Source organism: Haliotis asinina, chromosome 2 (genome assembly GCF_037392515.1).
Source record: "Haliotis asinina isolate JCU_RB_2024 chromosome 2, JCU_Hal_asi_v2, whole genome shotgun sequence".
Lineage (NCBI taxonomy): Eukaryota > Metazoa > Mollusca > Gastropoda > Lepetellida > Haliotidae > Haliotis > Haliotis asinina.
In genome coordinates this window covers 45274194-45287857 of record NC_090281.1, presented here as the reverse complement: position 1 = coordinate 45287857, position 13664 = coordinate 45274194, and the positions used below count along the sequence as shown (strand labels likewise).

The window sequence follows — 13664 nt, the reverse complement described above, 5'->3', positions numbered from 1 at the left end:
ATTATGTGCTTCATAAACATTTTTACATACTGTTTGACAGAGGGTCGACTCGCAAAAACATGCGTTTGCAGAAATTCTGTCATTTTGTCTTGATTCTTGAATTTATTTTCTAATTTTCTTCCAATTCCCATCTTTAGTTGGTTGACACTGCTAATAACATTGTATCAAATTTAAACTGGTATCGATTTCAGTATTTTGAATTGTACAGTGCTGTTCTGTGGGGCTGTTTTTAGGTGACGCACCTTCTTCTTTGTCATGGAAATTAACTGAAATATAACTACATTACCGCTGAGATAGACATCGAGTTTACACGCAGAATATTGACATCAGAGCACGATCGGTTTTCTATGAAAAGTGAGTTTTCGCAAGGTGATAAATATGTAAATATATTCCGAGGTATGCGACGATGGCTCGTTAATTATAATGGTTGACTGCGGTTTTCTGCGACAAATCCATTAGCAATTTGCTATCAAGTTTTCCGAAAGCAATTATCATACAAAACGGTGTTGAACTTTTGCATTTCCGAGAATTTACAACACAGCGTAGCAGTTAATGCTTCATACATCCTGCGACAGTGAACTATGTCCTTATGATTGACAGCTTCCTGACATAATGAAACCCACACCAGGTGAAAAACAGGCCAGGTGGTCGAAAATATAGATAGAAGTATTGCGTGAAGCACTCCTGGCAATATATCGGACGACAGATGCGTTGGAATCGCTCGAGCGAGTCCGTCCATCCGGCACGCGCCGACGACGCACGCGCATATATCACGTGACACCTGCCATTGTAAAGTTGTCGTCCTCGACCTTAAACTCATACATTTCCAGGAACTACAAAAGTCAAATCGAACATTGGAATGGACCAGGAGATATTCCCACCCGCGTGCTCTCCCCAAAGCCGCGGCTTGAGAAATAGCTTTTCCATTCACAATGATCAAATGGATTGCTAGTCGCACGTGCGGCACGTGCTTTACGTGTGTCTTCATTGCGTGAATTCCGTGCTGTAGAGGTTAAAGGGTGTCGGAAAGACGAGAAATAGGGACGATTAATGAATGGGGAAAATAAAAATTTTCTTCATATTCATAGAAACACGTGATCGCCATCTGTGGACTTCAACCAAATATGTTACATTATTCTAAAACCCAGCCGAAATGCCTCACTTGAAACCATACATTTCACTAGTGTTCAAGATGATCAAATCTGACAATATTGACACGACTTGCAAAGAGCCATTATTATTGACAATTTGATATTCATAATGAAATGAAAGATTTTATTTATCGGTTACCAGCAAATCGATCTGATTTTTCAAGAACTATTATCGGTAACAAGTAGATCGATATAATTTTCTGCAAACCCATGTCTTGTCACATATAGACGCCGCATAAGTGTTTATTCACTGTAAATCCTATTTTAACGCGTAGCATAAAGCAATTTTCAAGAACGACCAAGAACGCGAAATCAGAAGAAGAATATTCTAAAACTAGCTTTCAAAAAGGCTTTTGCAAAGAAATACCACCATTTCGCCTAAAACGCGACATTCTCAATTTAAAACCTCTAAAACCCTTCCACGCAGAACTCTTTTCAAAACATTTATTGTAATATTTCTCTAGGTGGCAATGCCTTTAAAACCAACCCTCCAGGCCAATTCAACAGCGCATCGATTCGCCCTCATGTCCAACTCTCATTCGTCTGTATCGTAGCTTTTTCACTGTGGCATTGATACGATTTAGGGCGAAATTAGAAACGATAGACTGACGTAGCCTGTCAAAACCCCTCTCCCTCAAATCCTATTACTTCACTTAGAAGTCATCAAGCGATTTGAGGAAGATTCGAGCAGTTAAAATCCGCTAATATTGTGGGCTAATCGCTAGTCGGAATCCTCTTATAGGATTCTACGGCTAAACGTCGGTTAAAGACAATGGGCAAGCAGTCGCTTCGGCTTTCGTTTCCCTACCAGTTCCGATTTTTGTACGGTTTCTTTACTCTGCTGAGCTTTTAAGGTTTGTTTCCATGGCAACCGTAGTGTTGTTTTTGCTGATCCGTTCTTCATAACAATTCTTTACAGATCCGATTTCGGAAAAGTCCTCATAGCTGTCTTCCGTCTTTCACCATATTGCTAAAAATATTACATTTGCCCAGCACGGTCGTCTGCTCTTGGGAGATAGGGATGTCTAACAGTTCCCACAAAGGTGTGCCTTGCGACAAAATAATTTGTAACAGTAAATATCTATTTGAAAAGTGAACAGTAAATATTTATTTGTAAAGTGCACAATTACAAATGATAAATTTCATTTACTGTTATGTTTTAGAACCCGCTCTACTTGAGGTTATATTTTCTACTTTTGTGGAACACTTTTCCCAAAGTAAATAGTAAACAAATATTCCAATTCGCTTCAAGTTACTTTCAGTGAAACAGTGACAATATTTTAGAAAGTCTGTAAGAGCAGATTAGAGCCATCTTGCTAATATATTTCAAAACCTCATCAACTTCTTATCATAACTTGAAAGGATTCGTACTTGAGATTTATACCGATTAATTGCCAAGGTGTTATCAACTCCGCAAACCAAGCCGCGATAAAGGAAAACAATTACAGTAAACATGTCATTGCTGAAATTGACGTATGCCAAATCCATAAAATATCAAAACCCACAGAAGAAGAATAGGCAACAAGACAACCATAAATGTAATTTACGTAACCGTTCGCATAAAACGAAAGCCACAGAGAACATGTGGCACGTGCTGAACCTGGGGCGTCGCACGCCTCGCTGGACACAGCAGGTGTAGCTAGGGTAGGGGGTTTGTTTAGGAGGGGGAGCGAGCACGGGGAAGCGTCTACCTGGCGGTATCTTCAAAAGAAATAATATTCCATATCGTCCGACTCACAACGCGTCCGTACACCTGTTATGTTAACTGTAATGCACGGCTCGACCTCATCCGATTATGAAACAAAATTACAGCCTATGGGAAAGTGATACGACAGCCTTTGAAATATACCGTTAACAAATCTCTGTTATTCTTCTTAGTTTAAGCGCAGGTCGGTGTAATATACATGTGTATATTTCGCAGGTGGCACCGTCCCGGTCAGTCTGTGTGCAATTCGATTTTAGAGTTCATTACGCGTCAATTTGACCATTTCGTCATCACGGGGTCATATTTTTGTGAACATTCTTACATGAAAAATCTAAAACACTCTGTGTGCTTTTATTTCCAGTAAGTGGTTAAATTTAACACAGTACTGTTGTATTTATGCAAAAACTATATTTGATTATTGAGACACGAAAGTTTCAAATAGAATTACGCAGGTTTTGAATCTCAAGTCTCTCTTTGAACAGAATCCCAACATTTTTCAGACACAAACCTTTTACACCCAAAAAATGTGACGAATGTGACATATATTCTGATATTTTATGATGCTCAGTTAAGTTTGATTCAATTGCAAAGAAGTGTATCAAATATATCAGTGGAATGAGAGCTACTTACATTGTATAGACGCCGAACCAGCAACTAAAGCACGTAATCACGAATTTCGTTCGAAAATATATCCTCGTATAATCATCACAGTTAACGTAACCACCTAAATTATTTTAATCGGGAATTACTTTACTTTCAGTCAGCTATATTACATAAGAAAAAGTAAAATTAATAACAGTTAAGTGTTGTGTCAAATATTAAAGTGTATTGCGAAAATTAAAGCGTTTTCAGACCAGTATTTAACTTATAATTGTCTCGTAGCGAGTGAAAAAAGATAACAGATAAATTGTTATTGCTAACGTTGAAGAAAATGTAAATTATAATTTCGTATTGTCGGAGTAAGCCTTTATGGTCATCGTGTTTCAAAAAAATCTGTAATGGATCCTTCGGAAATGTTCAACATGAAGTCTCGCAGTGATAAATACCCTAATCCAGGTCAGTCAAGTAAATTATGATTCAGACCAAATTTTCAATAGTTGTATTACTAATAAATATTAAGGCAAACGTCTCATATTCATTTCACGCGGTGTATGTTCACAAATTGTCTTAATAACAAGCTAACTTAAAAGACATATATAAGAGAGCAAAACACGCATGTGTATTTAGTTATTATACAATATATTATTCATGTTCTACAAGGAACATATTATTTGTTTTGCACTTTTAAATCATCATCTATAAGACAGATGACAACATCTGTTCTTAGAACGGTATGATGAAATATTTAATTCTGATTGTAACTTTTACAGAACCAATTTATGATATTTTACGGAATGGAGTTAAATACCAAAGTTAACGGATTCCTTTTGATGTGATCTAGAACGTCCTCAGGGTATACCGTCAGAATTTTTCGCTGTTTAAAATGGGTTGTAATTTCATGTTCAGTTTCACATTTTTTATAACCTATCAAATAAAAGTAATTTCGGCGCATCAGCGAGTTGTTTCCGTATCAGATTAATTTAAGGCGACTTCTCCGCAAGTATTAGACACTGCGCCATGTCCTTCAGAGTCAAATTAAAGAGTTAATGGGCCGTTTTGTGAATGTTTACAAAATTACTATTAATTCTCGACATCAAACCATAAGAAATGTCTCTATTATATAGGCATACTACAGTGAAACAAAACAAATTGACTATGTAGTTCAACTATTATCACTACAAACCTACAGTCATTTCGTTCAGCATCAAGGCATTCATACTCTGTTAGACTATATGAGAATATGACTATACATGTATATATACAAATCATGATATACTGGACACGGTATGAACGATTCCAGTACAGGATCCTACTGACCAAGTTTACAAGATATGAACAATCTCAGCAGATAGGCGTCATTCAGTGTGGATGAATTTTTCAGTTCTCAACACTAAGTGAGAATGATTAAAAAAGAAAACTTGAACTCTCAAATAATTATAACTGACAGTGAACGGACGAAACTATTATCATCAGAAACGAGGTAAAACGAGGTCTGAAGCATGTAAACACAATGACAAGTGGTGAGAGTTAAGAACTTACTAAAGTTTGCGCCAGGTTAGGTACTCCGAATGTGGAATGTCCTCCCCGTCCAAACTGTTCTCCCCTATCTCAAAATAACGACTGATGGAAATGGGGCATCCCTCGAATTGAAACAAGCATCCCCGGTGACTATTAGTCTGCTTACATATACTTAAAGTCCTCCTATTAATTTGGCAACGACCAAAATAATCAAACACAATCGAAGTTATCTTCAAATTTATGGAACTAGACTGAGGGGCGATCCTGTTATTTGCGACATGGCCGAGCGTAATATTGAATTTCGGTCCCTAGATCAAATCAGTAAAATAAATGAGGTCGGGGAATGCGCAAATCAAATCTTCCTGGCTCATGAACTTTTAATACAAAATATTATTCGACTGTTTGCACTCCAAAGTAATTACATCGGAACAATCAAGCTAATAGCCCGACGCTAGCACACAGCCAAAAACGAACTGCGCTCTCCGAATCAATTAATTTAGCTCTCGTTCTGTAATGCAAATTTTCATAATAGTGTATAACTGTTTGTGACATGTATGAGCTAAAGACTAAAAGTTTACCTTCTAGAAACTTGTTTCGACTGATCATATCCGCGAGTGTCGATGGTGGAGGACTCAAAGATGGGCTGCACGAATGAATTCGAGTATGCTGTGGACTTAGATCCGAATGGGCCATTTCCCTGAACACTGAATTCTCCACGATGGTCGACTTTTCGAGGTCGGTAGTCAAGAATTTTGGTATTTGGAAGCTAACTCAATTCTTAATAGCCTATGTCATACTCGCTTCATCCAACCGGTTGGGATATCTTGCTCTCGCGTGTCACGTGACCCAATTAATTAATATTCATGACCCTGCGATCGATCTTCTCCGGCTAACAATAGCTTTGCTTCCCCTAAACACACCTCCTTGCGGGGAAAACATTCAACTGCTAATGTCACCAGTCCGTCAAAGCTATATCAATGCAAGCTGAGGCCCCTCCTTGCGCGCAATTCGCGAGCCGCGCACGTGCCCGGCAGACGTCAGTGCCGGTCGTGTTCTCGTGCAGACGACACTACCCGGGTTTCCAGCAGACGACACCGCAGAAGTGTCTGTGTACATTGTCAACGAACAGTTTTGTCGGAAGTTGTCTAAATTTGATAGCGTGTTTGCTCCACAAATATTTTCAGCAACTATCAAAGAAAGTAGGAGTGATGCGCCTGGGTGTATTCGATGCGTCAACATGGTTGCACCAGCATACAAATGTCCCTTAATTACCCTTGATCGCGAGACTGTTTGATGGTCAACAATCACGGACACATCCAGCGACAGAATCCCTTCACTTCTAAACCTCCCAGGTACGGGATTTGAGTGTAAACAAACCGTTCAGGGAAGAACTACTCATGCGAAACCAAACCGCTCAAATCGCTATCATTTTATCCGACGCGCTTCACCGACCTTTCATTCCCAATAGCTGTTTCATAAAGTACTCGCGTGCTGTGGATAAGTTTGGACAGATTTGGGACAGATTTTGAGCAGCGATCCACGACTATATGTTCTGCGGACATAAAAGCTGCCTTTGTTTCCAGAAGTAAATGATATAAACCTTTATGTCAGGAATTGACTTCTTTTACATTAGCAGCGGTCGGAATTTTGCGACAGAAACACGACTTAAACAACAAAAGAAGTAGCGAGACGGCTCTAAAACAGTTAAAGGGGTCGGGCTTGTATGCCATATGTTGGGTTAGGAAGAATATTACCAGTTTCAGCTATTAAATGTAACGATTTTATCATAAATTTGCATAAGACAAAAGACCTTATTTGATGAGGTCGATTATGGGAATTTAGCAGATATTTAATTATGCTTCGGTGATATGCATTTGACTGCAAACTGGAACTGTGGGCTGAGCAATATTTGTTTGAGGATCATCATCATCATCATCATCATCATCATCACGCTGTACATCGAATGAAGTTTGACAAAATGAGATTACATTAGTTTTAAGATTGTTCATTTTTTTTATCATAAAAAAATTATGCTACATACTTTCATGTTAGCGGTGATAGTTGTTGCACTGGTCGAGTGAACACAGCGACCTGTAAAGTGTCTGGTCTGTAAGAAAACGAATGGTTGATAGCAAGACCGACAATAAGTGAAGATCATTGCTATTGCGATTTTGCTACTGCATCTGTACTAAATACCCATGTAATGTTTCAACGTAAAGAACAGACCCTAACAAGACTACATCAGTTGAACCAGGTGACTAAATTGACTAGGCTGCAGGTTCACCACAACTCCCAATTAAGGATTAAGACAGGTTTGTAGTGATCTATTTTGTCTGGGGCAGGGGACACTATGTGGATCGAGTGGTCAGTCTCCTCGAGTGCAATTTATCGCACCCTTACGGTGTGAGAAATTGCGTAGATCGTTGCTCATGCCGTTGTTCACTGGCTTGTCCAGCCTCGATTATTTTCAGATCGTCGCCATAAAGCTGATATATTGAGAGATATATTGGCATAGAACTAAATTAACTCACTCACTCCCTTCGGTGTGGGCCTTTAGTCAAATATCACAACTTTGTCTGGTCCAGGCTTGACTGTTTACAAGGTGCCCAGAAACATACGAAATATTGCCTTCTGTGCCATGGTATAAAAAAACCCAGCATGTCAAGTGCATTATTTTATCAAACTCTAAAACCTGTTAATATGGCCTCAGTATGACCCAATATTGCAGGTCTATATTTTTGTATCGAAAATTACATTATTTCCATTAAAAAAACCAATCAATTGCCTGAATATAAACACCGGTAGTAGCACCACTGAAATTGAATAACAGAAAGGCATGAACACACGACCTCTGTGGCAGTGGGATATTTGTTGACATGAGAAGAGCGTATTTCACCAGATTAAAGCCACCCTGCTGCATTTTAGTTTTGGTCTTAGGGGGGTCATTCGTTCGTTCATTCTAAAACAACTTACAGAATACTTGCATCCATTCTCTCTCTCTCTCTCTCTCTCTCTCTCTCTCTCTCTCTCTCTCTCTCTCTCTCTCCAGCATACCCGGGTCCAACTCAGTACCCACCCGTAGTATCCCGGGTATCTAAGTTACCCGTCCTAGTAACAACAATCCCATCCCTGGGCCCTTATTCTCGAAACGTTCGTAGCCCTAAGAATTCTTAACTTTGATCGCAGCCAATGTGTTGAGAATGGACTTAAGAAGTTCGTAGGGTTACGAACGTTTCGAGAATAGTTAGCCTGATGCTGAAGCTCTGTATATCTTCTGTCATCCCTGTCCGAGTATCACTGATTAAATGACACGGTCGTTTCATTTGAATATGTCGTCTAAGAGCGACTTTTATTATGATTACTATGAGAAATATAATCCCTATACACAAACCTTGGTTACAGTTACACACTGTGAATGAGAACCAGCACACGACGCGCACACTCAAACACAGAATTCATGCGACAGTGTGTGTTCGGTTGCTCGGTTATTTTGAATTATTTTGCTTGTATGTGTTTGTTTTACATTTGTTGTGTTGTTACTGTTTTTATATTTGCTTTCATTTGGAGTTTTGTTTTGGTTTTCATCTGGAGGTTTGTGGGAAGGGGTGTCTTGTTTTCTATTTGCGTTTTATCAACATTTTTTTTTATTTTATTGTATTTTAAATAGTTTTCCAATTATTTATTCAAAATCTGAAGAAATGTATATTGGCCAACGATAGGCTTCGTAATTCGAAGGAGTGAAATGGTTTTATGCCGCTCGTTGGCAGTACCATGGCTGAGGACACTGAAAAGAGGAGTATACGTTGTACCCTTCAGAGGAATCGAGTGTAAGAAACGAGCGTTTTAACAACTGGGGCACTGCGGTCAAATAGGTTGAGAAAAGAGCAGGCAAGATGGAGGAAGGCGGCTGCTGCAAAAACGCGAGCATCAGTGATGCAACAATCTAACACAAGACTGACGCTACAAGGGAAATACCCTTTCTAGCAAATAATGTCACTGTTCACTTCTCACAAAATAACGGTACATTTATGGACAATAAGCCAAAACCGAAACACTGCCGAGTCATTGTTTAAAATTCTAATGACAAAATGCACATTTACATTTAAAATATGTCATTGAAGTCGCCGCTGATCATGGCCACAAGTCGTCAGACACTAAACATTAAAGTCGTATTAAACCTAAACCTTTTGAAGTGTTTAAGAGACTAGAGAGTGAGTGAGTCCAGTTTTACGCCGCTTTAAGCAATACTCAAGCAATTTCACTGCCTAAACATGCGTCATCACATCACCAAGACGAAAACAGTTTGTACGCCTGCTGTGGGGTTTGTGCGGCACAGAACCGAACAGTTCCTCGCTTTGGGCTCCGTTCCTATGATAAAGCATTGTAAAATCCTACCACTAGCACCGATAGTGAAGCGATGTTTATAACTGATATACCCTCTCGAGAAGTTCCACGTTGGAATTAGTCTTCTCAAACCGGTGCTTGCCGTAGAAAGCGTTTACCACCCAATCCTGTTAGTCGCCTCTTACGACAAGCACGGGCTACTGAAGACCAATTCTAACCCGGATCTTCACGGATTCAGCTGCAAGTTCTACGGACCATCCTTCCCGTTAGGGTTTGGGGTACAGTGTGCTTTCTGCTCGTCAAATCCTGGTTCGATTCCGTGACAAGTCAAATATGTGAACTAGAATCTACGTGTCCTGTAGTGATGACGTCGGAACATTGGTGAGAAGTTATCTGCACTGCAATTGCTAGGCAACCACTTTTTATGTGAATCTGAACGGCAATAATTATATTGCCCTGTACGGCCAGAAGAAAAATTCTTCTCGCAACAATCAATTATCATATTACACTTACTTCACGTCCCGTCGGACCCACCCTGCCATCGATTTACTTTCTATGTTTAACAGCCTCGGTGATCACCTTACATTCACTTAATTCCTATTCGTCCAAGAGCAGAGGTCACGTTCCTTAGCAAGGCTCATTCCAAGCTAACGCTGAACTTACAACTTTATCAACGGAGAAAATTTACGATATTAAACCTTGTCGATTTCAAAATGGCCGCCGAACATGTTGTCGGTTTCATCTTCAACGAAGTAAACAACATTATCCGGCGAGTGTAGGTCGCGCGTTTACATACAGTCCTGTCCGAAGTCTTAGAGTCGGGAGAAAATCAATGAGATAAATCTTCCAGGATGACAGTCGGGAGGTAAAAATGGTTTGGGCTTTCCATCGCAGTATGGATCGGCGAGTCTTCGACGGTCCGGGCGAGATGGTAGTATTACGGAGTATTCGGATGTGCTGCGAGGGCGTTTTCGTGTCGATCGTTTCCGAATGCTGAGCCTACCTCTTCGGCTGTTAAAGCTGGCGTAGTCTCCGTCTGACGTGAAGGAATAATGTGGTTGATGAAAGGTCGTGATTGCTGGTGTTCTCTGTGGCTATTGGTGATTAAACCTGGGTAGTTGTTCACACATAGATACAATTTTACTGCTACACCAGCTGATGTGACCGTGGTTGATGTGGTAGTATCTCATATGGTTGTAATGGTGGAGGGTTATGTAGTAACAGCCATAATACAATAGCAGTAGCAACGATGCAGTAGTAGTAGTGGTTGTAGTTGTTAACGTAGCAGTAGCAGCAACAGGCATAGTAGTAGTAGTAGCAGCAGCAGTAGTACTAGTAGTAGCAGTAGTAGTGGCTTCAGGAGAAGCCGCAGTGTTTGTAACAACAGTAGAAATTGTAGGTGTATTTCCCGCTGCAGCAAAAAGAGTAGTAGTAGTAGCAGCAGCAGCAGGAGTAACCGTAGTATTAGTAATACCAGTAGCCATTGTAGATGTAGTACCAGCAGTAGTAGCTGTATCATAAACGTAGTTACAGTAGCAGTAATATTAGTAGCAGAATTAGCAGTGGCACTTGTAATTGCAGTAGTCTTTATAGATGTAATGGTAGTAGTAGAAGTAGTAGTAGTTGCAACTACAGAATTATTCAAATGTATTCTCGTCATATTTGCAATAGCCATTATTAGCCACATCTATTATAGTTGCACTAGCAGTAGTAATAGCAGTAGCACTAGTAGTAGTTATAGCAGTAGCTGTAGGAGTAGTTATAGCAGTAGCTGTAGGAGTAGTTATAGCAGTAGCTGTAGGAGTAGTTATAGCAGGAGTAGTTATAGCAGTAGGAGTAGTTACAGCAGTAGGAGTAGTTATAGCAGTAGCAGGTGTAGTTATAGCAGTAGCAGTAGGAGTGGTTATAGCAGTAGCTGTAGGAGTAGTGATAGCAGTAGGAGTAGTTATAGCAGTAGCTGTAGTAGTTATAGCAGTAGCAGGTGTAGTTATAGCAGTAGCAGTAGGAGTAGTTATAGCAGCAGCAGCAGTAGTAGTAGTAGTAGTAGTAGTAGTAGTAGTTATAGCAGTAGCTGTGGGAGTAGTTATAGCAGTAGGAGTAGTTATAGCAGTAGCAGTAGGAGTAGTTATAGCAGTAGGAGTAGTTATAGCAGTAGCAGTAGTAGTTGTAGCAGTAGCAGGTGTAGTTATAGCAGTAGGAGTAGTTATAGCAGCAACAGTAGTAGTAGTAGTAGTAGTAGTTATAGCAGTAGCTGTAGGAGTAGTTATAGCAGTAGGAGTAGTTATAGCAGTAGCTGTAGTAGTTATAGCAGTAGCAGGTGTAGTTATAGCAGTAGCAGGTGTAGTTATAGCAGTAGCAGTAAGAGTAGTTATAGCAGCAGCAGTAGTAGTAGTAGTAGTAGTAGTAGTTATAGTAGTAGCTGTGGGAGTAGTTATAGCAGTAGGAGTAGTTATAGCAGTAGGAGTAGTTGTGGCAGTAGGAGTAGTTATAGCAGTAGCAGTAGTAGTTGTAGCAGTAGCAGGTGTAGTTATAGCAGTAGGAGTAGTTATAGCAGCAATAGTAGTAGTAGTAGTAGTAGTAGTAGTAGTAGTTATAGCAGTAGCTGTGGGAGTAGTTATAGTAGTAGGAGTAGTTGTAGCAGTAGGAGTAGTTATAGCAGTAGCTGTAGTAGTTACAGCAGTAGCAGTAGGAGTAGTTACAGCAGTAGCAGTAGGAGCAGTTATAGCAGTAGTAGTAGTTATAGCAGTAGGAGTAGTTATAGCAGTAGCAGTAGGAGTAGTTATAGCAGTAGGAGTAGGAGGAGGAGTAGTAGTAGTAGCAGCAGCAGCAGTAGTAGTAGTAGTAGTAGTTATAGCAGTAGCAGTAGGAGTAGTTATAGCAGTAGCAGTAGGTGTAGTTATAGCAGTAGCAGTAGGTGTAGTTATAACAGTTACAGTAGGAGTAGTTATAGCAGTAGCAGTAGCAGTAGTAGTTACAGCAGTAGCTGTAGGAGTAGTTATAGCAGTAGCAGTAGGAGTAGTAAAGGGCGCAGTGTCTGTAGAACAGTAGTTGTGGTTACTGATCCGGTAGTAGCAGCATTACTAGTAGTAGAAGTAACAGTAACAGTAGCAGCGGCAGTAATAATAGTAGTAGTAGAAGTAGCAGTAGTAGTAGTAGTAATTATTGTAGGATTAACAGTTGCAGCAGTAGTAGTAGTAGAAGAAATAGCAATGGTAGTAGTAGAAGCATCAGCAGTAGTAGCAGTAGCAGCAGTAGCAGTAGTAGTAGTAGTAGTAGAAGTAGTAGCAGCAGTAGTAGTAATTATTGTAGGATTAACAGTTGCAGCAGTAGTAGTAGAAGAAGAAGAAATAGCAGCAGCAGTAGTAGTAGAAGCAGCATCAGCAGCAGTAGCAGTAGCAGTAGTAGTAGTAGTAGCAGCAGCAGCAGCAGCAGTAGTAGTAATTATTGTAGGATTAACAGTTGCAGCAGTAGTAGTAGTATTAGTAGTAGAAGAAATAGCAGCAGTAGTAGTAGAAGCAGCATTGGCATCAGTAGTAGTAGAAGTAGCAGCAGCAGTAGTGGCTGCCATAACAGAAGTTGTCGCAGTAGTAAAGCCAACAGTATTAGCAGCAGTGGTAATGGTTGTCGTGGAATGACTACACCACGCTGCCAAGTGAGAACAGCCCCACACAAACACATTCGAGGCGCAGGATCAACACAGTCTCTCCACTACCATGCATTAAACGTTACCACTTCCTACAAAATCACTGTCATATCTTGTTTCAACCTCGCCATGATTAGAGGATTTTAGGCACGTGATCGCTGACATCATCAATATGTCGCACGTGGGGTAACATCGGATGAGGAGATACCAAGTTCTTAACAGGTTACTCACGACTCCCATTATAATCAGGACAGATACTTACGTAAATATCCAGTATGACAAATAGCAAGTGATTCTTTTGACAATAAACCCTCAATCGGTTTGATAAAAAGTAAAACCAGATGAATACTTTCATTATTAACTACATATTTGCTTTAGGTTTTCATCAAACGAATGCTTCTATTTAGAATTCAATAATATTGACGTGTCGTTGTAAAAACAATTACATGACGTGAATTTCAAAAAGAGCAATTTTACAATAATGTCTCGATACAATACCTATTTACTAATTCACGTTTTGTAATTCTTCATAGTAAAATAATCATGAACTAAAATTCTTACTAAGATCAGTTTCGTTAACTTGTGCAAATTGAAAGCGTTTTAGCAATGGTAGCCTGCTCAAACGAACCTATGCATCAGCTACCTTTCAATCCGATGCTCGGCCCAGCAGTTTTCATAGTGTTATCAATACCTCAATTCTAAA

The 13664-nt window shown here is 39.8% G+C and overlaps 2 protein-coding genes across 2 annotated transcripts in view; both read right to left on the bottom strand.

Moving 5' to 3' along the window:
• LOC137273799 (LIM/homeobox protein Lhx3-like) overlaps positions 1 to 5806 on the bottom strand; it is a 33823-nt gene extending 28017 nt beyond the window's left edge. The window contains exon 1 of the mRNA XM_067806657.1: positions 5553 to 5806. Coding sequence (XP_067662758.1) covers positions 5553 to 5667 — 115 coding nt within the window. The 5' untranslated portion in view covers positions 5668 to 5806. The remainder of the gene's footprint in view (positions 1 to 5552) is intronic.
• A 5237-nt stretch (positions 5807 to 11043) lies between these two features.
• On the bottom strand, positions 11044 to 13092 carry LOC137271830 (uncharacterized). Its single transcript, XM_067804227.1, has 2 exons — positions 13058 to 13092; positions 11044 to 12352 (listed from the first exon to the last, which is right to left on the bottom strand). Exons 1-2 carry the CDS (start codon positions 13090 to 13092, stop codon positions 11044 to 11046), a joined length of 1344 nt encoding a protein of 447 aa, XP_067660328.1.
• Positions 13093 to 13664: the final 572 nt, after the last annotated feature.

What these genes read in the sequence shown, in the direction of transcription:
- LOC137271830 (XM_067804227.1), bottom strand. Translation starts at nt 13,092, where the DNA reads ATGGCGAGGTTGAAACAAGATATGACAGTGATTTT. An exon ending in CAAGATATGACAGTGATTTT is followed by an intron (nt 12,353 to 13,057) that starts GTAGGAAGTGGT and finishes ACTGTTCTACAG; the next exon opens with ACACTGCGCCCTTTACTACT.